This window comes from Cynocephalus volans, chromosome 6, assembly GCF_027409185.1.
Source record: "Cynocephalus volans isolate mCynVol1 chromosome 6, mCynVol1.pri, whole genome shotgun sequence".
NCBI classification, from domain to species: domain Eukaryota; kingdom Metazoa; phylum Chordata; class Mammalia; order Dermoptera; family Cynocephalidae; genus Cynocephalus; species Cynocephalus volans.
In genome coordinates this window covers 135,436,025-135,459,159 of record NC_084465.1, presented here as the reverse complement: position 1 = coordinate 135,459,159, position 23,135 = coordinate 135,436,025, and the positions used below count along the sequence as shown (strand labels likewise).

Sequence of the window (23,135 nt, the reverse complement as noted above, 5' to 3'; positions counted from 1 at the left end):
TCTGCCTTGTTCTGGCTTGAAAGCCAAATGCTACACTGGTAGAAATTTTGGTAGCAGATTGTTAAGAATGTTGGTAGCTTGAAATTGACCACAGTAGGAGGATCTACACCATTGGAATCCACAAACACTATAAATTAATACTTTTGAGGGGGTGGGGAGGACTGGTTGTTAAATATTTACCAGCACACCATGAGATGTTTCCCATCCAGAGATGGTTTTCTTAACTCTTCACACTGCCCCATCATGAGGATTCTTTTTTTTTTTTTTTTCTTTTTGGTCCTAGTCCTGCATTCACCTTTTTCCTTCTTTCCCCCCTAGGTAAATTCTTAAATAAAATATCCATAAAGCCAGAAAAGTAGAATACCTAATAATTCTTTTTAAACTTCATTTTTAGAGATAAGCATCAGGTAATCATTGGAGATGAAAACCACCTTACACTCACTATAAATGCGAGAAATGAAGGGGAAGGGGCGTATGAAGCTGAACTCTTCGTGATGATACCAGAAGAGGCGGATTATGTTGGGATTGAACGTAACCACAAGGTGATGCCTGCAAACTATTTGAAGTAAAGAGCGAGGTATATTTTCGAAGTCAAGTCACTGTTAAGTAAGGCCATCTTAGGTGAGAATTTCTTCCTAAATAACAGAGAGCAAAATGGTACCTTACTTTGCTGAATCATAATAGCAGTGAACCAGGAAGGGGGATGGACTTACACAGTATTAATGTCTTTCATTGCCACAGTGCAAAGATTAGGAACTGAAGCCAGAAAGAGAACGAAACTGACCTAAAGAAGAAGCTTACCAGTGTGCTGGATCAGCTAAATTTCCCAGCTAATTTCCTTGTCCTGACTTTTCAGGTCTCGTTTTGAGTTCCTTTAAGTTTCAAGCAGGTCTCAGGAGGCCTGGTTTTCATTATCGGTTAGGAAAGAAGGTCCAACCAATCCTTAATGAGCACTAATAACAGCCTGGACAGGCACTAGAAAGGAAACAAGTTCATTTTTCTTTCCTCTTGGTCTACCTCATTGGAGTTGTGACTAAACAAAGCCTGATCTTCCTCATCTGCCAGTCCTCAATGCCACTATTTATTAAAATGACATCAATGCTATTTATAGTCCTTCCTTTTATGATGACAGCACGAATCTTCCCACTCAAAGTATCCTCAGGTTCTGCAGTGTTCTTAACCACTTGGTCTAGAAAACCATTATAAACACATTGTAGAATAATGGAGAGAGTCCTTCAGTTTCAGAAACTTACAGACTCGCAATTAAGAGCAGAGACCATGTCTCACATTTCTTTCATAGGACTAGGCATATCATAGGTGCCCCTTAAATACTTGCTGATGGACTTGTTTATCTAACTACATGTCTGCTATTTTCCAAATACCATATCCTCGGGAGATTGCACATTCCAATGGTTGAATAGTGAAAAGTAATTTCTCTAAAGAGATGTTAACAAATTGCTGTGATGTCGGTATGTTAAAGACATTTAAAAAAAACATAGGGAATATAAAATTCTCTATTTACACTTCTAGTCTCATGATGTTTTGTTTTAGTTGAATTATCTTCTCAGTAAAAAAAAAATGAAAAATTTTAAGAAATCCAGATTAGTAACAAGTGTCTTTGACAGTTACTTAAATCACTCTAGTTTCTGTTGAAGAAATTTAGAGAAAAAATACCTCCTGTATCCCACAAATATGTACAAATAAATGTTAAAATAAACAAATAAGAAAGAGGAAAAAAAAAGAAAATATATTTCTAAACTCATCAAGTTGTATACATTAAATATGTATAGCTTTTTGTATGTCAATCCAACCTCGATAAAGTGGTAAAGGAAAAAAGAAAAAAAGTCCAGACATGTTCTAACTCTTCTGTGTTAGCAGGGAGGTAGAATAAAGAGGAAAAATCATTCCACTCCTTTTCAGAGTGTTTGCAGCTTTCCAGCCTGCTTGTTCTCCTGCTATTTCAAATATGAAAATCAATTTCATGCCTTCATTTCTGCAGTGAATTGTCCATAATTATCCCATTTTATTCTTTCTCCAATTATTTGATTTTATATTCCTCATTTCTCTATTAAAGTCACCCCAAGATTTTTAAAAATTAGAATAAATGGAGCACTTATACACACAACTTGTAAAGATGGTGTTTAATGACCATTTTGAATTGAAAGTATCATCTTCTAATAAAATCTCTACAAGCAAAAGAGAGAAAAATATCACCTACAAATACATGCAAATATTACATGAACAAACACAAAAATGAAGCTCAAATATGTTATTTTTTTTAAATGTCCCAGGGCTCCACTCATATTTTTATGTCAGTTTCCTTCAGGTCACTTCATCCCTGACTTAGCTAAACAAAACATCAATTCTGAAATGTTCTTCTAGCAAAGCATCCACTGTTCACTGTGTTGCGTGCAGAACACAGGAGAGGACTTATCTTTCTGTCTCTGGCTGTAAACATTACAACGAGCATTATCTGTATTCTCAAATGAGCCCTTAACTATTTTTTTTTTTCCCCATCAGTTTTCCTTGGGCAGAGACTTAGCTCAACCTCTGAATTTTACATGACTAAGCCACACTCTAATTTCTTTGTTTTTAACTAGTTTGAGGTGCATGTACCTTTTTATTTAAACTCAGTTCAAGTTTTTTTTTTTTTTTTTAAAGAAATTTCTCTCAAGGGGAAAAGTATTAGGAATGATGTGATTGTAAGTTTCATTTTCTTTTTTTGGTCAAAAACATTCATCTTTTAGAAAATGTGGATGCTAATCATGTTTTTCTCTAGAAACCTGAACCAGCCAGCCTTTATACTTCCCTTCAGTGACCTTTCTTCTAAATATTCCCGGGAATAAAGGCCTAGGTATTTTACTCCTCTTCTTCTTGTTGTTGTTGTAAAATATATGTAACATCAACTTTACAATTTTTAGCCAATTTTAGGCGTGCAGTTCAGTAGCATAACATTCACATTATTGTGCAACCATCACCACCTCTAGATTATTTTCATCATCCCGAACTGAACCTCTGTACCCACTGAAAAATAATTGCCCCTCTCTTGCTTAAACCCCTCACTGCCTCTGCATTGCTTTTAGAATAAGATCCAGATCCTTCAGATGATTTATGAGGCCCTTAATCACATGATCCCCTGCTCACCACTCCAGCCTCATCGCTAGTTGTTGATTCTTGCCTTTCCACCCACCCTAAGTTCCAGCCACCCACCCTAAGTTCCAGCCAGACTGAATTTCAATTCAGTTCTAGCAACACCCATTCACTCTCTCACCGGAGAGGTCTTTCTCCGACTGTTCCTTCTTCCTTCTCCTATACACGAACTCTACTCCCTCACCCTCTTTATCTAGCTGACTTCTTTCTACTCATCCTTCAGGCCTTAATAATAATTAAGACTTGATAATAATTGAGGCTTAATAATAATTGAGACTGCTGACATTTATTGAAGACCTGTCGTGGGCTGGGTACTGCTCTGAGTTCTTGCATGTAATTTATTTAATCTTCATAACAGCCACACAGAGAAACTGCTTTCATTACCTCAGTTTTATAAGAAGAAATTAAGTAACATGCCCAAGACTATACAGCTATTATGTAGCAGAACCAAGATTCAAACCTCAGCTGTGAGGTCCAGGCCCCTGTTCTTAACCACTGATCCACACTGCCCCCGTCACTTAGATGCCGCTTCCTCCGGGATGCCTTCTCTGGTTGCTTGAATCTACATGCACGTCTGCCTTCATCACTATTTCTTTCTTCTATCATAAAACTTACCAAATTCTACTGTACTTGTGTGTTTCTATTGCTTCTTGCAATTGCTTATAATTACTTGTCATAATTGTTATAATAGAAATCAGTGAGGACCAGGGCTCTTATTTATTAGGACTAGTAAATAGCAGATAAACAATAAATATTTTTAGAGAATGAATAAATGAATCAATAATACTCTAAGAGCTGTAAATAGATTAGGACAAGAATGTCCTTTGAACCGCTAAGGGAAATACTCTAGAAATATCTAGAAAAACAATCATCATTCCTCTCAGAGAGAGGAAATAAAGGTTATAAAAAGAAAAAGGGTGGAGGAGTAGTGGCAGGGAGAAAAGTTCTCTGATTGATATTAGAGAACTATTTCTAGAAAGCTGGAAAACATGTACTTATAACTTTTAACCTTTAGATAAGATAAAAATATTTATTATAGAAACTAAATCCTTGAAGTAAATTCAAGGGACACATGGCACTTCTGAAAGCTTTTGCTGGGTTCTTTTTCTCTGTTTTTACAGTGGAGTTAATAATTCTAACACAAAACATTTCTCTATGACTAGGATAGTTATGGATCTTTAAGAAGTCGAATAATGCTAAACCTACCTTTGAGAAAAGAAAATATTACCAGCTTTTCAAAAACATGTTTCTTAGCTCTTCCAGAATAATATGTCACTCAGGGTATTTGGAGAGAGGACGTTTTTTGTTTTGGTTTGGTTTTTAATTATGAATATTCATGAGATACATACAAACCTGACTGTCACCCCCCATGCCCATGATGTGAGGTCCAGATTCATACTGACAGCATACCCATTACCACAAATTGCATTTGTACCCTGTGTCCCCCACCCAATTACCCCCAACCTCCCAAGACCCACACACTACTGTGGTCTTTCTTTCCTTCCTTCTTTCTCTCTTAGCTCCCACATATGAGTGAGTACATGCGGTGTTTATCCCTCTGTGCTTTGCTTATTTCACTCAATGTAAGTTTCTCCAGGCTCATCCATGTTGTTGCAAATGAGCATATGTTTTCAGTGGTGTCTCCAGGTGTCAGTGTTTCAATCCTTTCTCATTGGTAAGAGCGTGGATGTCTGCCTGGGTGATTCTAGGAGGAGCTTTTACAGTTAGTTGTATGCTTGTGTGTTGCCTTGTTGGCTTCTCTTTAGGAAGGAGTATGAGCTCCTTCTGCTCTTATCCCCTGAAACCATCTATTACTTTGTGCCTGACACTGCTCTGGGCACTGGGAATAGAATAGACATAAAAACTTCTGCCCTCCTGAAGCTTGTATTATCAAAGCATGTGATTTATCTGCAGAATAATTTACCTAGATGTCTGAGGTTTGTTTAGTTTTTCTTCGTTTTGGTTTGGTTTGAGGTCATAGAAGAGAATTGGAGGATCATTTCTCAAACTTTTACTTTAAAAATTCACATTGCTTCCTTATATAAAATTTCAGTAGAGCTGATGGATGAATGGATAGGTCCCAATTCCACAGACCTGTCACAGGGACAGAAATTTCCAAAGTTGCTCCTTTGTGAAAGTCCTCATATTGCAATCTTATCTTCGGGGATGAGGGTGACAGGTTATATTGATGGCACATAACAAGTTAGAGTGAAATAATGAGTAAGCGTAAGTAGCTGTCACCAAAGGCAGAGCAGAGCCACGGGTCTATTAGGCTTTGCAGTATAGGAAGATAATCGGAGTGGAGAGCAAGGGATGGATGTCTAGACAGCTGGGAATAGCATGAGGACATTACATGGAGCTGGGAGCAGAGGTCAGTAGTTCAGAGATAAACTTCCTTTTTCCCCCTCTCATCTGCATAACCTTTAGAGCTTATCTAGCATATAGTTCCCAGTACTTCTTCAAATTCAAGTTGTTATAAACTCCCATCAGAATAGGACATAGGGGGAAGGAAGGAGATCAGAAGTACTGGTTAAACATACAGGTGTTCTCTTTACACCTTAAATATTTGGAGGATTGAACAAAATCGATTGCATAATACCAAAATGGAACCACAGTATGTAGAAATTATTGTTCACAGCAATCCTCTTGCAAATAGTCATCGAGTCTTATGATAATCTATACATATTACTTTCATTTCATTTTTGCAAGTTTAGCATAAGGAATAAATCTGTTTACTCATGTTTAATTATTTGTGATCTTCATATCCTGAGTTTAACCTTAAATTTAGTGAGAATGTCTAAAATGATCATATAAATACTATATTAAGCACTGTCTTCCTCAGTGAAACTCAATAAATGTGTTTACCAACCCAACCCATTTGTTTCCAAAATTTAGCTTCTACCTTTCTCTTGCACTTTTCTCTTCTGAGTTAATGTCACAAATTAATCTGTGTGCATAGTTACGCACACAGGTGTTCACAATCAAGGGGAGCTCCCAGCCCCCAGGATTGCTTCATAACAGGATGTGATTTATTCTGACCCCTGAACTCCATGCTGGTGTTCTCTCCCGTTGCAGGGATTGCGACCACTGAGCTGTGAGTACAAGATGGAAAACGTAACCAGGATGGTGGTGTGTGACCTTGGTAACCCTATGGTGGCTGGAACAAATGTAAGAGAAAACCAGAAGTACTTAACTGATTTCCGTCTAATTGAATTTTACAGAGCACTAATGGAAAGCTCCCCAATTACCACTCAGCAGTTAGAACACAGCAGCTAAAACAAATTAGGCAAGAAATGACCAAGGTGGTGGGATTTAGCATTATAGCCTACACAGAGTGAATATCTCGGGTTAAAAACACAAAAAGCTGTGTACATTTATATGCTTTCTCTTTAGACATTACTCTTATGTGTCTTTCAGTTGCAACAAATCTATAAAGACTTTTTTTACTACAGATTTTTTTCTTTGAATATTTTTTCTTTGAATTTTACTACAGATTTTTTTCCTTGAATTAAAAAAGAAACAGAATGTAAGTAAAAGACTTTAAAATGACAAATATGCCAACTATCCTGATTTGATCATCAAATACTGTACACAAATACTGACAGTTAACTCTGTACCCCACAAATTATGTAATCAGTTATGTTCCAAAAAAAAACTAATTAAAACAAAGATTTTTAGCAAAGATAATAAAATTAACTTTTATTCCCAATATACTTCCTATATGAATATCATTCACAGTATTTTTATATTTACAATATTAGCATAATGCAGTTTTTAAACCAGCTTTACCAGGTCTATATTTTCCATTATCTTACTCAAAGAATAATACAGACAATTGTTTGTATCAGAAAAAAAGAGGTTAGTAATGATCTCTAGCATGCTTGTGAAAGAATATGAGTTGTTAGTATTTCTCCTCCTCCTTTTTTTTTTTTTTTTTTTTTTCCTGCTTCTTTTTGTTTCCAGGTTTAGAAAATTTCCATTCAGGATTACTTGTGGATAATAAATGTATTTTATGTAGTTACAGGTTAAGTATACACATAGTTACGTCTCATAAAAAATTTCCCAGTGACAAGAATTATTTTATAAAATCATAAATCAAAAACAAATTCTGAAATCTGAAAATATTTTATGATTAAATCCTACATAAATTGAACACTCATATTCCTGTATTTAAAATTAAATGTTTATGATTATCAATAAAACGGCCTGTTTGAAAAAAATTTTCTGAAAAGTTACAATTGTGTAGGTTTGTATTAGAACAGCTTCCGAAAGTGTATTCCAAAGAGTGCTAGTCCCCTGAGATAAGCCCTTAGAAGAGAGTTCCATAGTCACTGGGGAGTGTCATATCATTCCCTAGGAGATTCAGGTACACATTTGCATTTAAAGGTACTGAGAAGTCCTCCAGTAAATGTCTTTTAGCTCAATGTTTTACACTTTTACTTAAGCATTTGAAACTTTTTCTGAAGCAATACCTAGTCCCAATTTATACTTTAGGATATTATGCTAGAGTCAAATGAAAGGTAAATTCTTGTACCTGAATATTATTGGTCACCATGAACTGATGTCCTCTGTGTTATAAACCCATCACTGGGATGGGCGGGAGGACACTTTTTAATGTTATTTTATTGAATTTTCAAAACAACTGTATGAGTCAAGTATTTTCTCTATTTTATGAATAAAGAAACTGAAGTTCAGGGAAATCAAATGAATTGCCCACAGTCACCTAGATGATGAAGGACAGGACCAGGATTCAAACCAGACCTGACCACAAACCCCATGTTCTATCCAGTCTACAAAATTGTAAAAAGTACTTGGATAAAAACTGATAAATAACAGATGAGACTTTCAAATGAAGCTGTTAAAGATAGAATGGGATATCTATGCTGAGATATTGGAACATTTTCTAGTATAACCCTTTTATCGAGAAGCTAATAAATCCTTTTGCTAATTTTCAAGAAAAGATCCAACTACCAATGTTATATGAAGAGGTTTACCTAAGGCCAAAGAGAAAGGAATTGACATGGTAGCAACAGTGGTAGTATCTGTAGGTGACAGGTGCCTTATTCCTTTTTCAGAATGAATGTGTTAAAGCAAGACCAGAGATCATCTAAGATCATCAATAACTAAGGATAATCTTGGAACAAAAACGGGCCACCAGTGTCATTCAAAGTAGAGGGTAAAAATGGCAGTGTGGTCTTAATAACAAATGTGTTTATGTAAATGGATGTCAATCCATTTTACTAGCAAATAATCTTTAGAAGTCAGGGAAGTAAATTGTTTATACTCATTTATCTCTGAGGTCTATAGTAGAAGAAACCTAATAGCTTTCTTATCTCAGCCTTCAGTGCCCTTAAACACATCAAATTTTATTGCATTCTGTTTTGTTATAAAACACTTTATTTATCTACTTCTTCATTCTGTACTTTAAGAAAGAATACTCTTAGTGAATTGTAGTAAATTTCCAAATGGAAAAGCAGTCCTAAATATTAAGGAAAAGGCAGTATAAGCCATCAGGAATATTTATTCTAATTGCAATATTTTTAGAAAATAGTTCTCGAGTGACTTTTCCTTTTAACAAAATATTCAAGGTACTATTCAGAAATTTTGCTTCTGCTTTTTAAATAGTGAAGTCATTTTCTTATAGTAGCTACAGTAATATAAAATATTTATATGCTAATGAAATTCATAATAACTTGCAAATTTTCTCAAGCAGGAAAATGAAAAAATGGTGGGTCAACAAAGGGTCTTTAGAATTAATGCCTAGAGATCTGCTGTTTGGTACTAGTAATGTACACATGTTCCTCTTACCAGTATGAAATTGTCATGATGTTATTGTGCCTTCATTCCATGCTAAATTGTTCTATAAAGAAGACCAACATTGGGCAGCCTCCGGCACGATATAGTAAGATTCCTATCACTGGAAGTGTGCAAACCAGGACACACTCTCGTCAATCTCTTATTGCATCCTTTATCTATGCCTGGTACTAAACTAGAGTCTGACAACGTAAAGATGAAAATGCACAATCCCCATTCAATAAGAAAATCAAAATGAGCAATACCATAGATTGGAGTAATAAAGAGGGGGAAAACTTTCCTGCCTGTCCCAGCCCGTGGGTTCAGAGGATGTGTTGCAGGAGGTATCTCTTGTCCTGAGCGCTGAAGCATGAGTGGGAGTTCTTCAAGTAAAAAGAAAAAAAAAAAGCAAGAAAAAGCTAAATGGCTTTCAAACAAGAGAGAAGAGTGTGTGCAGAGAGGCCTGACGGAAAATTGCACAGTTTGAATTTTAAAGGAGTTCATCATTGCCGGGGCATAAGGGTGCACATGCTTTATGATTAAGACACATCTGGGTTTAAATGACAGCTTTGCCATTTATCAGCTGTGACACCTTGAGCAATCACATTGAAATGGGAAAATACCTACTTGTTGGAATGTTTGGAGCAGTATATACAACAGTATGACACAGGTAAAGCCACTGATGTGGGGCTCACAGCACACTCAGTAAGGGCCAGTGAAATGATGATTTGTGAGAAAAGTGATAATTTGTTATTAGTTCATATTATTACTGATTCATATTAATACAAGTTTTATTACTGGTTTGATTCTCACCCTGTAGTGGTTGTAGGTATAAATCTGGAGTCAGCTTGAAGCGATTTAAATTCTGACTACTCTTATGTCCTCTGCATCTGGAGTAAGGTGCTTAATTTCTCTAATCCTCAGATTGCTAAAATATCAACAATAACATCACCTAACTCAGAGTGGTTGCCATGATAATATGAGATAATGTGTGTAAGGCATAGTAGAGTACTTGGAAGAAAGAGTAACATAATTTCATATATGTGGTAGCTATTATTTTTACTTGGTTATTTACATTATCATTGGATTTATTTTTCTCCATGTTTTTACCTATTTTCAAACCAAAAAAAAAAAGGAGCAGTTTTAAAATTTTTGAAAATAAAAAAAGGAAGAAAAAATAATCTGTACAACCCCATTACCTTACCCCAACTGTGACATATTATTCTGAAATATTTTCTTACAGTACAACCCCCCTCCTGTACACTAACTTTTCCATTTATACACTTTTAAAACCGTAGCTGAAACACATTGCACATAGAACTTATAACCTTTATTTGTAACGTTCATTTGATCATTATTTCATTTGAAGCATTTTCCACATTGTTACATTGCCTTCACAGCTGTAATTTCAATGACTACATGAAGGTCCATCCAAAGAAAGCATCATAGTTTTCAAAATCAGCCTTCTCTCATGTATTTGGGTTGTTTTTAATTTAGCACATCAGGAACGTGGCAGGAAAAGAGGCGATTCAGGACTAAATGGAGAGAGGAAACCAAAATGTATTGTGACCTGAGTCTTCTGGGTCCTGTAGTCTCAATGTGTCACTTCCTCTTGGCTCTCAGCCACCCAGGGTAGAAGAAGAACAAAGGACAGTGACAGCAATCCAGGGTGGGGATTTGCAAGGATGACTTATGCTGCATAAAAGGTCCATCCCATGCAATAACTTTCTGTCCTGTGTGATTTTTCTTTCCCCCAGTATTCTCTGGGCCTCCGATTTGCAGTTCCACGTCTTGAGAAAACAAACATGAGCATTAACTTCGATCTCCAAATCAGAAGGTTAGACCTTTAAATGCCTATTTTATTGACTGCACTCAATAGTAAAGAGATCCAGAGTGAAATGAATGCCAGTAGTCAAGCTCCTTCACTTACAAAGCTCTTCTGAAACAGAACCCAGACTTTCACAGCCCATTTGTCCTTTGTTTTTCTCAATTATTTTAGTTTTTTCAATATTTGGGGTTTTGAAAAAGAGATTGCGTCATGTAGGCCTAGTTATGAAACAGTGAAATTTTGTCCTGGGACCTTCCCACTTTGCTTCACCTTTTTTATCTCGTTCTGAGGCACCTGCCTTCTCCTACCCACACCTGATGGTTTATTTGTGAGCACCATGGAAGGATGCAGGTGGGATAATATTGTATTTGAGGGTGGGGTCTTCTCTAGTAACCATAAACTGAGCTGTGTAGGTAGCTGCTTCCCTTTTTTAAAGCTGATCCCATTCAACGATTCAGCTGTAACTTTATCTTCTCACTGTCTATTGTTTGCTCTTTCCTAGCAGAAAATGATATTTGGTGAGTGGGAAAACCTGCAGAGTAGTGTGGTATGCGGGCCAGGGATTCCCAGCTGTGGACTTCAGCCCACTAGCTGGTAATGGAATCCATTTAATGGTTCTAGACCCGCATTAAAAGGAAAGGAAATTGAATGGAATATATATAATATATTAATACTGTTCATGAAATGTTCCTTTCAAATAAGTGTAAGTGTGTGTAGCAAGATGCCCTGTGAGATATATTTCTGTGGTCTGCAGTTTTAAAAGTTTGAAAAACGCTGATACAGACAACACACGCACACGTTCCATAGCTATTTATACCTCACGTGCCTGTTGAACCCTTGATCTAACTATAAAAATGACTACTAAGTCAGTATCTACAATTTGGTTCTCAAATGTTAGTGCACAATGTGGCTGATCTCTGAATTTACCTTCATATCTTGCAAAAAGAACTGTCATTAGAGTGTGATAACTTTTAGAACACTTACTGTGTGCAACTGATTACATTTTAATAGCTACTTCAGTAAAATATATATATATATATATATATATATAAACTCCATAATAATGTAAGCAGATTTTCAACTCTGCAGTCTGTGTCACAACCACTCCCCCCAAACTTTTTGATATATTTCTAGGGAGGAAGGTTTTCTAACTTATCTGAGGTGTTCTTTTCTGACCTTCATTCTTTCTTGAATTTAACTTAGATATTTTCTGCTGAATCTTAGAAAATTGTTTTATTTTAGTGAAATTAGTGATGGGATGCAAATGCAATTAATTCTTCTGTAATATCCCTTTATTTTACCAAAAGCTTATTAAATCACTTCTTTGTACCTACATGAATATATATTTCCCAAAAGGTTTAGGAGGTCTGAAGTATTTTCATTTTGGAAATCTTCCGTTTATATTTCTGAGTTTTCAGGAGAGAGAGAGAGAGAGAAAAAAAAAAAAAAAAAAACAAGAACATACATAATGAAGAACCATCATAACTCCAGACAGTAGCTTGAAGTTTCTATTTTTCTCCGTCATTGACTGTGTCATTGATTCTGCAGTGGCATGAAGCTTTGTGTCACTTGGGGAAAGATACCTCTCTCATAAAATACACAGTCTTTATTTAGAAAGAAAGTCTGGTACAAAGGTGCAAATTCATTGATGTTTTCTCCTTCTTCTTGATTGTGGTGACAAAGAAAATAATGGACACAACGAGTAGTTCGTTCAGGAAGCAGAAGACACTAGATAATGTTCTAAATGCCCTCTCCATATCCATTCTGTAGATCATCATTAAAATAATGAATTCAGTAACAAAGTGCTGAATTTGATGGAAAATATAAATGACCACATTTTTAACACCCCCTTTCATCTAAAAACAATAGATCATCATTATATTCCATTTCTATTCATGTCTGTTTTATCTACATTTATCTGAATGCTTTGGTGGCAGACTCTAAAGATGTAAATAAATATTTAGGTGGGTGTTTTTGCATTCTGTTTAAATGTGTTTAAGCCAAAAATAAATTAGACCAAATGCTCTGAAGTCTAAACTCTTACAGCTATATATTGACCACCATTACCTGCATTTAATACCCTTTTCCACAAATAGAAGCCAAAAAAGAAATGGGCTTTATTAATTAATAAACTTAAAATATTTCCTGTTGCCAGATATTTGAATTAAATGGTCTGTCCATGCTCTTGTTCTAAATGACATAAACCTTTTCTTGCCTATGTAGAGCAGGTGTCAGACTGCAATTCCCAAGTACAAACAGGTCTTTGTGATCATCCTTGAAGTTGCTTCCTTGGTAATGATGAAATGAACACTGTATTGTCTCTGCTGACATTCCAAAGATCAAAGAACATATAGAAGGACTGTTAGAAAATAGAAAATAGGGAACAATAAGGAAAAAATATAGCACCAGAGCAATAAAGTGAAAAACATGTTTATTCTTTGTGCACAACATAGAGTGTAGTCATATAGAGGAAATTCATCATTGCTTGTGTAGAACCAGCACCAACAGTATAAATAGCTCGGCATCCACAGAGGCAGTGATGGATTGCTTGTTTGAATGTAGTAGTGGTATTAGTGAGGCGGGTTTCCTTCCAGGAAAGAGGTCAAGGAAGCATCTAAGTTATATATCAAGCCTGGTTCCTTGCTTACCGGGAGATTTTGTTGACACCACTGGTATGCGGTAGCAAGTGTCATAGCAAGTCTGTGTGACAGAGGATGATTTCGATTAGTGAACCAGAAGGTCTGGACTCTGAGTCTCTCATCGCTCTAATGCTTTTCAAAAATTCTATGAAAATTCTAAAAGCTTCATATTAGACTCATGTCCAAGAATGATTGCAATGTTTGACATCTATTTACACTTTAAGGGTGCTATGAGTAATGAAAATTGTGTTTAAACCAAACAAAATATAATAGAATTGGGAACAAAATACAATAGAATTATGCAATAACTTAAATGAACTTTTTTGCATAATTTTAATTTCCACTGCTACAAAGCAGTAGTGAACTAGAAATAGAACAACAAAGTCTGATTAATCTGTGAAACAGCTACATTTAAATTTCCAAACTAAAGAGTTACCCATAATATATTTGGAACCCTAAAGTAGCAAGTAAAATTACTTAATGACTTCCTAGTGATTAGTATTCAGAATTCTGCCTTTAAAAAAAATAAACAAATTTTTAGTTGACTGATCCACCTCAGATTTGATAATAAAATGGCCTGGAATCCGGGGTTCAAACTCAGATGGACAAATCCCTCTAGGCTCAATCAGAAGCTTCGCAGTGATATCCTATTACAGGAAATGAGTCTGACATTTGCCTATTTATATCTTAACGTGTGTTTGCAGTTTAAGTTGCCTTATCAGTATATACAATCAATGAGGACTTTTCAAAAGCATTGTGGGAACAATCTGTCTCCTGCTTTGAAAGCAGAATTTTATCATATCCTTCCCAGCTCCCACACTTGGAAAGCTTCAAAAGCTACTCAGAACCTCCTCCATTTACCATCCATGAAATCCGAGCGAATTTGATGATGAAAAAACATAAGACTCTCTCTTCTTAATGAGACTTGAATATAAACATGACCTGTTAGTGGTGATGTGGCCATGTCTCAGTTTGCTAAAAGCTGCCTAATCCTTTGGGTGATTTCTGTGAAAGCACAGGAGGACGATACAACGGAGCTGCATCCAGAGCTCCTTGTTGAACCTCTGTGAGGCATGTTCTTTTCCTTACAGCATCGACCGCTTAACACATTCATTTTTTCAAGGTTACATTTCATATCTAATTATATTTGCTTGAGAGAAAAAAATAGCAAACAAAAATAATTTTGCTACTGTTCAAAGAAATATTGAAACATATACTTTCTGTCCTGAGACCCTGGATGCATTTCCCAAACATCTGTGTCATCTCCTAATTACCTACTGATGAACTGCCCAACTACCTTGGGTCTTGCTTCTTCTCACTGTGGACCATGCTTCTAATTCATTCTCCACCCCTCGCCCTAGTCAGCCAGTGAGTATGCAGTGAAGATTAGCTTATTTTAATACTACCTTGAGAAATAACTGTAAGGAAGATAAAATTGCTGCCGAAACAATATATGGTATCATGCATTCCAGAACTAAATGCAAATGCTTTTTTGATTATATGCTGCTCTGTATTATTCATACCAGTTCTCCTCTTTATTAGCATGGAAAATCAGGAGTTGCCTGTGCTGTCATTTCCTATTTGATGGGCAATGAACATGATACACAGAGATGTTAAGGAATTTGTCCAAGGTAGAAGCCAGAAAATGAACTCAGTCCAATGCCTTTTTGGTTTAGCCATTGAAAGAAAAAAGTGCTAGCTTCTCTAAGTATCTATTGTATTTCCAGGTAAAGTGTCTCCTTATGGAAAGTTGTTAATTACTGTTGATCATAAAGAATCTTAGTATTTCCCTGTACAAATGGTTATGATTTTGCAGAATGAATATACCATTGTTTGCTGAATGATCCAGTTAGTATTGTGGGTTGCTCTTGTGATAGTACAGAATGTTTTTCATGATCATGTATTGTGGTAAATGGTCTGAGAAAATATATTTAAATCATATGTCACTGTGTTTTAGTTCCAACAAGGACAATCCAGACAGCAATTTTGTGAGTTTGCAAATCAACATCACTGCGGTAGCTCAAGTAGAAATAAGAGGGTAAGTAATAAACAAGACATTGTAGTAGTGTAATAACAGCTTTCTGTTGCAAAGAGTTATGATAAAATAATCATAAAAATTATATGGAATTTTCCTGATGCATTAGAAATTACAGTTTCTTTGGTTATCAATTTTCATTCTTTTTTACTCATAAACCCTATATAATAATTAACTCTAAGTATGTCAAAACAAGAGATCACTTTATTTCCTAAGCTGACAGCTCAGTAATCAAATTATAAAAGCCAGTACAGTAGATAAGAAGCCAGATAAAATAGACAGCCATGTGACTGCCTAAAAAATCCCACTTTTTCAGTAATTATTTCAACATAGTTTAACAATTTAGCCTCACCATATCACACCTTAACTTTAATAAATGGCTAACTTTTAGATGCAAGGACGATGGGATCCACATTGTATATCTTTTTCCTTTGGTTCTGTTCTTTGAGAAAGATGCCAATAAGCCATTCATTGAGACAGGAGGGAAGTGGTCAAGGCTTGGAATGGCTCCCAGATGGAAAATCCATGCCTGGGGAAAAAGAAATCAGAAATGGACTGTATGTTGTTCTTATCTTGCCCAAGTGTGGACTTCATTGATTTTGTTATTATAATTCTAGTTTCTTCAGAACAATCAAGGAGTTGGCTAAAAATGTCAACTGGTATTTTGGACCAAATCGTCACTGGGGTTCCAGAATCCTGGTTCTTTTCCTTTTCCACAGGTCCTGAGTGGTTCACATTCCTCTGTGATGACAACTGTGGGTTTCAGCACACAGAGCCAGTCACCAGGGGCCCTCCTACTGCTCCCTGGGCTGCTCTCATTGGGGCCCTGCCCTGCTGTCCTGGTGCCACTGAAGTGCCCCATAGTGTATTAGAGAATAAAAATAATGCCTAACATTTATTGATGCTTCCTAGGTGCTGTTAGGATGTTAGCACACCCTAACATGTGCTAGTAGCTTCATTGTACAGGTGAGGGAATTGTAGCACAAGGAGTTGAAGGTTACATAGTCAGACAATAGGGATCTAGGATGTGAATGCAGGCAACCTGTCTCCAGAGCTCATGCTCAGAAATGATTCATGCTATCTTGATCCTACGAGGTAGAGTTTTTTGAACTTTATCTATATAAAGTGTTATTTTATGTATGCTTCTGTGATTTTTTTTTTATTCAAACAAATATTTTGTTGTTGTTGTTTTTGAGATACACCCATTGTAGTGCATGTGCCTGTAGCTGATTCATTTTAATTGTATCAGAGTATTACATTGTAAAAATATACCATAATTTATTTATCCATTCTTCTCTTGATGAAAATTTGGGGCTCTTCTTTTTTCCTCTTTACAAACTTTTTTTGTTTTCTGGTACACAGGTGGAAGAATGTCAGGGCGTATGCAGAGGATATGCTTAGAAGTGGAATTTCAGGATCAGAGAGCATACACTATTTAACTTTACTAAAGAATACCAAACTCTTTTTCAAATTAGTTATACCAGTTACACTTTTCACCACCCCCAAGCCCTGGCAACCTTGACTTATTTTTGTTACTATAGTTTTGTCTTTCCCAGAATGTCACATATGTGGACTCATTCAGAAATAGACTGGCTTCTTCCACTCAGCATAATGCATTTGAGAAACATCCATGTTCCTGCATGTATCAGTAGTCTGTTTCTTTTGATTGCTGAGAAGTATTCCATTGTACGGGTGTCCAATGAACCATCTGTCTGTTCACCAGTTGGTGAACATTGAGGTTGTCTCTTCTTTGGGGCTAAGACTAAAGCTGCTGTAAGCATCGACAGATAGAGTTACTGAGCTGTATGGCAAGTCCATGTTTATAAGAAACAGCTGAACTGTTTTCCAGAAAGGCTATAACATTTCCATTTTGCATTTCCACCAGCAATGTATGAGAATTCCAGTTGTGCCTCATCCTTGCCAGAAAGTCCCTTAAAATTTAGTCATTCTAGTAAGTGTATAGTGTGCATCACTGAGTTTTTAATTTTCATTCACTTAATGACTAGTTATGCTGAGCATCTTTTCAGTGTCTGTTTGCCATCAGTATCTCTTTTTTGGTGAAGTGTCTCTTCAGATCTTTTACCCATTTATTACTGGGTTGTTTGTCTTCTCTTATCAGGTTGCAAAAGTTCTTCATCTATCCTGGATACAAAATCATATATCAGATATGTGTCCTGCACATATTTTCTCCCAGACTATGGTTGGGCTTTATATTTTCTTACTGGGGTTGTTCAAAGAGCAAAAGTTTAAAATTTTGATGAAATTCAGTTGATTAATTTTTTTATAGTTTGTGCTTTCTTTGTGTTCTGTTTGTGAAATATTTTCCTTTCCAGGGTCACAAAGATCTTCCTCTGTGTTTTTTTCCAGAATATTTATAATTTTAGGTTTTTGCATTGAGGTTTATGAATAATTTTAAACTAATTTTTGTATCTGGTATGAGGGAAGAGCCAAGGTTCATTTTTGCAAAAGGAATATCCAGTCGTTCCTGTGTCATTTGTTGAAAAAATCATTCTCTCCCCATTGAATTACTTTGGCACCTTTGTTGAAAATCAGTTATTTATATTTGAGGGTCTATTTCTGGTTTTCCTGTTTTGTTCTATTGATCTATGTGTATAATAAGTCTTGAATTGCAGGGGTGTATCCTGTGATTTGGGGAAAGTCACTTATAAGTTCTACTAGCTTTTTTGTTTGTTGATTTTCTAGGATTTTCTCCAAAATTATCATATTGTCTGTGAATTAAAGAGTTTTACTTCTTGCCAATCTGCATGTGCAAAAGATTAGCCAACTACAAAGTTAGAAGGAACATCCCCCACAAGAGACCACCTCACTTCTGACACCAACTACTGATTCAGGTGGTTCCCAAAACTCAGACTCAAAAACCACTAGAAAGACTCACAGAACTCATTGAAAGCTATCATACTCACAGTTACAGTTTGTTATAGGGAAAGGATACAGATTAAAATCTGCTCAGGGAAGAACATAAGGTGAAATCTGGAGAAGGACCAAACACAGGGCTTTCGTTATCCTCTCCTATGGAGTTAGGACATGTTACCTTCCTGGTATTAATGTGTGGCAGTGTGCATGAAGTATCACCAACCAGGGAAGCTCACCCAAGCCTCAGTGTTCAGAGTTTTTATTGGGGCTTGAAGACATAGGCATGCCTGGATTGCTTGCCTATATGATCAGTCTAAGTCTCCAAGTTGACTGATAGGATGTAACCAAAGCTCCCTCCCTAAGTCACATTCTTGGTCTTTCCAGGGTGGATAACCCCCAACCCTAAATCATATTGTTGTAAAACCCACTGTGACCAAGGCCCCAGGCAATCGAAGACATTCCTTTGAAGCATAAAATTCCAAGAGCGTAGAGATTACCCCCAGAAGCTGAGGGCAAAGGTCAGACCTCTTCTTGTGCAAGGTTAAATAGTCTGCTAGGTAGTTATGCCTTTTATTTATTTTTCTTCCCCTACTCAGAGTAGAACCAGCAGTGCAAGATTCAACAGAAGTGGTGAAAGACATCCTTGCTTTCTTCTCAGTCTTGCAGCAAAACCATTCAGTCTTTTACCATTAAGTTTGATGTTAGATGCCAGGTTTTTGTAGATGCCCTTTATCAAGTTGAGGATGTTCCCTTGTATTTCTAGTTTTCTTAAGAATTTTAAACATGAACATGTGTTCAATTTTGTCAAATGCTTTTCCTGTGTCTATGAAGGTGGTAAAATGGTTTTCTCGTTTTGTGTCCATGAAAGTGGTGAATCGATAAATTTTTGCTTTTGAATTTTACACCAAACTTGCATTCTGGAGAAGAAGCACATTTCATCATGATGATTATCCTTTTTATATATTGTGGAATTCAACTTGCTAAAATTTTGTTAATGAATTTTGCATCTATGTTCATAAGAAGTATTAATTTGTAGTTTTCTTTTCTTACAATAATATCTTTTTCTGGTTTGAGTATCAGGGGAATAGGGGAAATGCTACCTCCATAAAATGAGTTGGAAATGTTCCTCCATTTGCTCTACTTTCTGGGAGATTTTGTGTAGAATTGGTATTATTTCTTCCTTAAATACAAGGGATTTTCAAAAAATTCGTGGAAAGATTTGTATTACCTTTTTAATTCTATTTGTCCATGGATTTTTTGAAGTAATTTTTGGCTTGGTAAATTTCACCAGTGAAGCCATCTGAGTCTGGAGGTTCTAATTTTTTTATAGGAAGGATTTTAGTAATTCAATTTCATTCTAATATATATCAGGCTATTCACATTATCTGTTTCTAATGGGCTTTGATAGTTTGTTGTTCAAGGAATTTGTCTATTTCATCTAAATTGTTACACATATTGGCACAGAGTTGTTCATAATAGTCTCTCATTTTCTTTTTATTGTCGGTAGGACTTCTAATAATTTCCTCTCCATCATACCTGATATTGGCAGCTTGTATCTTCTTTTTCTAGTTCAGTGATCTTTTCAAAGAACCAGTTTTGGGTTTTATTAATTTCTTTTTCTTTATTTATTTTTTTGTTTTGTTTTGTTTTGCATTTGTTTTTGTTTTCTATTCCATTGGTTTTGGATTTTTCTGTTATATCCTTCCTTCTGCTTGCTTTGGATTTGATTTGATTTTTTTTCTCCCTCTGTGTATAAATTCTATCATTGACTGGAGACCTATCTTCTTTTCTTACATAAGCATCAGTGATATAAATTTCCCTCGAAGAATTGCTTTACCAGCATATGAAAATGTTGATATCCTGGGTTTTCATTATAACTCAGTTCAAAATATTTTCTAATTTCCCTTGTGATTACTTTTTTAAGTCATGAGTTGACTCATGGGAAATTGCTTGTTTGATTTACAGATATTTGGAGCTAAGATAGATGTTTTATTTTTGTTGATTTCTAATTTTATTCCTCATCTCCCTCTTAATGAGAAAAACACTACTTTAAAACTCTTTGAAGAGAAGAAAACAATAGAATTATTTTTTACTATTGTTTTTACCTTTTTAAAATTGACAACTATTGTATATGAACTTTTTTCTCATTCTTTAAGTGCAGCTTATCTTAGTTTTGCTAACCCAGAATAAGCTTAAATTGTTTATTAATTTTAAAATAAATTTTTTAAAAATTGGAAATGTTTTTATTCAGTAAGACATAATTCAATCCAGGGTAGCTAAGGGCTTAATATAACTGTATTCTCACATATTCATGCTATGACATTAATATTTTCAAATGTGTTTTTGCCATCATTTACAGTAAAAAAGAAGAGAATTTCTATTTGTTTTTGCCAGTAATCAAAACAGGTCATTAAAATTAGGTTTCTCATGTGGATGCAATTATTTTAACTGCTAGGTTAATATCCAACAATTGACTACAGTTTATTCTCTAAGACAGTGTTAAAGTTCTTTTTAACTATTTTACTTAATAAAACCCTTTCCTGTGAATGTGCAACAAAAATATCAGTTTCAATGTTTAATTCTTCAAGGAACAAACAGCCACTGTGTTGAAAATCTTCCGTGTTCAGTCTTCAGGAAAATCTAATTTTCTTCTTGGTCAGTGGTGTTTATTCCCATGTATTTTATCATGCACAATCTTAAAGTTTTTTTTCTTTAACTCTTGATTTTGTAATTTAAAAAATAAACTAAAATGGATATATTTCTTTGAGTGGGAAAAAAATGCCGAGAAGTGTCCCATTTGTTTCAAAGCTAGATAATGTCAACATTGTCTTTAAGCAGATTTACATGCCATTTGTTGGTAGAAATAATCAATTTTGCTTAAGTCTGCATGAAGTAAATTTGGCCACAAGAGACAGAACCACATTTACTGAGCTCAGGAAGAGTCATAAAATTACAGCCTTTATAAAATAATCAGGATTCAATGGGTTTGTATTAAGAGAGACTACAACCATGAATACCCAAGTTCTGCATAGGGTACTGTCCACAGCAGGTGGAGTCATCATTGTTCCATGGTAGTCTTTGCTATTTGGGATTATAGGGTTTGCAAACAAAGTTATGAAAATAGAGTTCACACCATACTACCAAATCCTCAAATTTGAACTTCCTGATAGTATATAGACTTCAACATTTTAAAAACCTAATTCCTTTATTCCAGAAAAAAACCTTTATTATAGAAAAATGAAGACTTAAGTCTACACAAAAACTTGTACATAAATGTTTAAAGCAGCTTTGTTTATAATAACCCAAAACTGCAAATAACCCAAATATTCTTCAGTGGGTGAATGGTTAAACAAACTGTAGTATACTCATACCATAGAATGTCACTCAACAATAAGAATCAGTAAACTACTGACAGGTGGAACAATCTGAATGGATCTCCAGAGAATTATGTGGAGTGAAAAAAGGCCAACCCCAAAAGATTGCATACTGTATGATTTTATTTGTGTAACATTTTTGAAATGACAGAATTATAGAAATGGAGAACAGATTAATGATTGCCAAGAAATAAGGAGGGGATAAAGGCAGAGGGAAGTGAATGTATCTGTATGAGGGGATCTTTGTAGTGGTAGAAATGTTCTGTTTCTTCACCATATCAATGCAAATACTCTGGTTGTGATATCGTACGCAATATCACTTCCTGGTTTTGCAAGTTGTTACCTTTGGAGGAAACTGGCTAAAGGGCACATGGGATCTCTCTACATTACAAATGCACATGAATCTAAAATTATCTCAAAATAAAGTTTAATTTTAAAAAACCTAATTTCTTGCTTTCTCCCAAATCCCTTCTTAATGTCCATTGTTATCATTGACACTACCCCAATCTTCTCATTACCTGAGGGACTTGGTGGAATAATGCTCTGTCCTCTATCTTAGGGTGGGGGGCTATTCAGTAAGGCTTGTTAGATCACTGCACTTGCTATTCATCCTGGCAAATTAGTTTATTATGTTCTCTCTTCCTTGCTTCCTTCTTTCTAAATAAATCCACTTTGAAAATAGTAAGTGGTGTTTCACTGATTTAGTTGGGATCTTTAGAGATCCATTCTTTGCTGTGGTTTCCCAGATTTGAATTGGTCTTCAACGGGTAAATAACTGTGAGCCATACTTTTTCAATGATTTTGCCATGCCCCGAGATTATATGTTTCCTCATAAATTTCCATTTGATTTCATTACAGAACCATTCTAGGAAATTTATATTGTGTTTAAGTATCACTGCAGTTTAGGGGCCCCTACGGTACACTGTATATTGGAAATAGAGTAGATGGTACTTGGGAAACCTAAGCTCTAGTCTTCACCTGTAACTAACCCACTACTTCTTTGTACATCAGTTTTCCTTTCATAAGATGAAGGATTTTGACTACATTGTCTCCACGGGACCAAAAATGTTTGAGATGTTTTCCAATCATTTATGGTGTACAGTCCAAAGAGTTTATCATGCTTTTCCAGATGAGGAACTAGAGACATACATAAATTAAATTACTTGCCTAGGGTCAGAATTCAACCCAATACATTTTCTTTCTGCTTTAGAGAGAGATTATCTAGAAGAGAAGAAAAAAGATGATGTTTGAAGTTGCTAGAGGCTGTTTTGATTACTGGAGACCCTTAAAAGGGCATTTAAGACATCTGATTTCCTAAAGAGATGTTTCTGTTGAAGTTACTTTTAGCTGAAGGGGTAGAAATTCTTTTGAAGATAGCTTTTACCTAAAAGCTGCTAGAAAGTGTTTTTTGAGAATTATCTTTAAGACTTTTATAAAAATAA

General features: G+C 35.5%; 1 protein-coding gene across 2 annotated transcripts in view; it reads left to right on the top strand.

The window, feature by feature from the left end:
* Positions 1-23,135, top strand: part of ITGA8 (integrin subunit alpha 8) — a 179,570-nt gene that overhangs the window by 108,466 nt on the left and 47,969 nt on the right. For both annotated transcript variants that reach the window (XM_063100573.1, XM_063100572.1), the window contains 4 exons: positions 395-542; positions 6,226-6,318; positions 10,701-10,780; positions 15,368-15,448. In XM_063100573.1, coding sequence (XP_062956643.1) covers positions 395-542; positions 6,226-6,318; positions 10,701-10,780; positions 15,368-15,448 — 402 coding nt within the window. The remainder of the gene's footprint in view (positions 1-394; positions 543-6,225; positions 6,319-10,700; positions 10,781-15,367; positions 15,449-23,135) is intronic.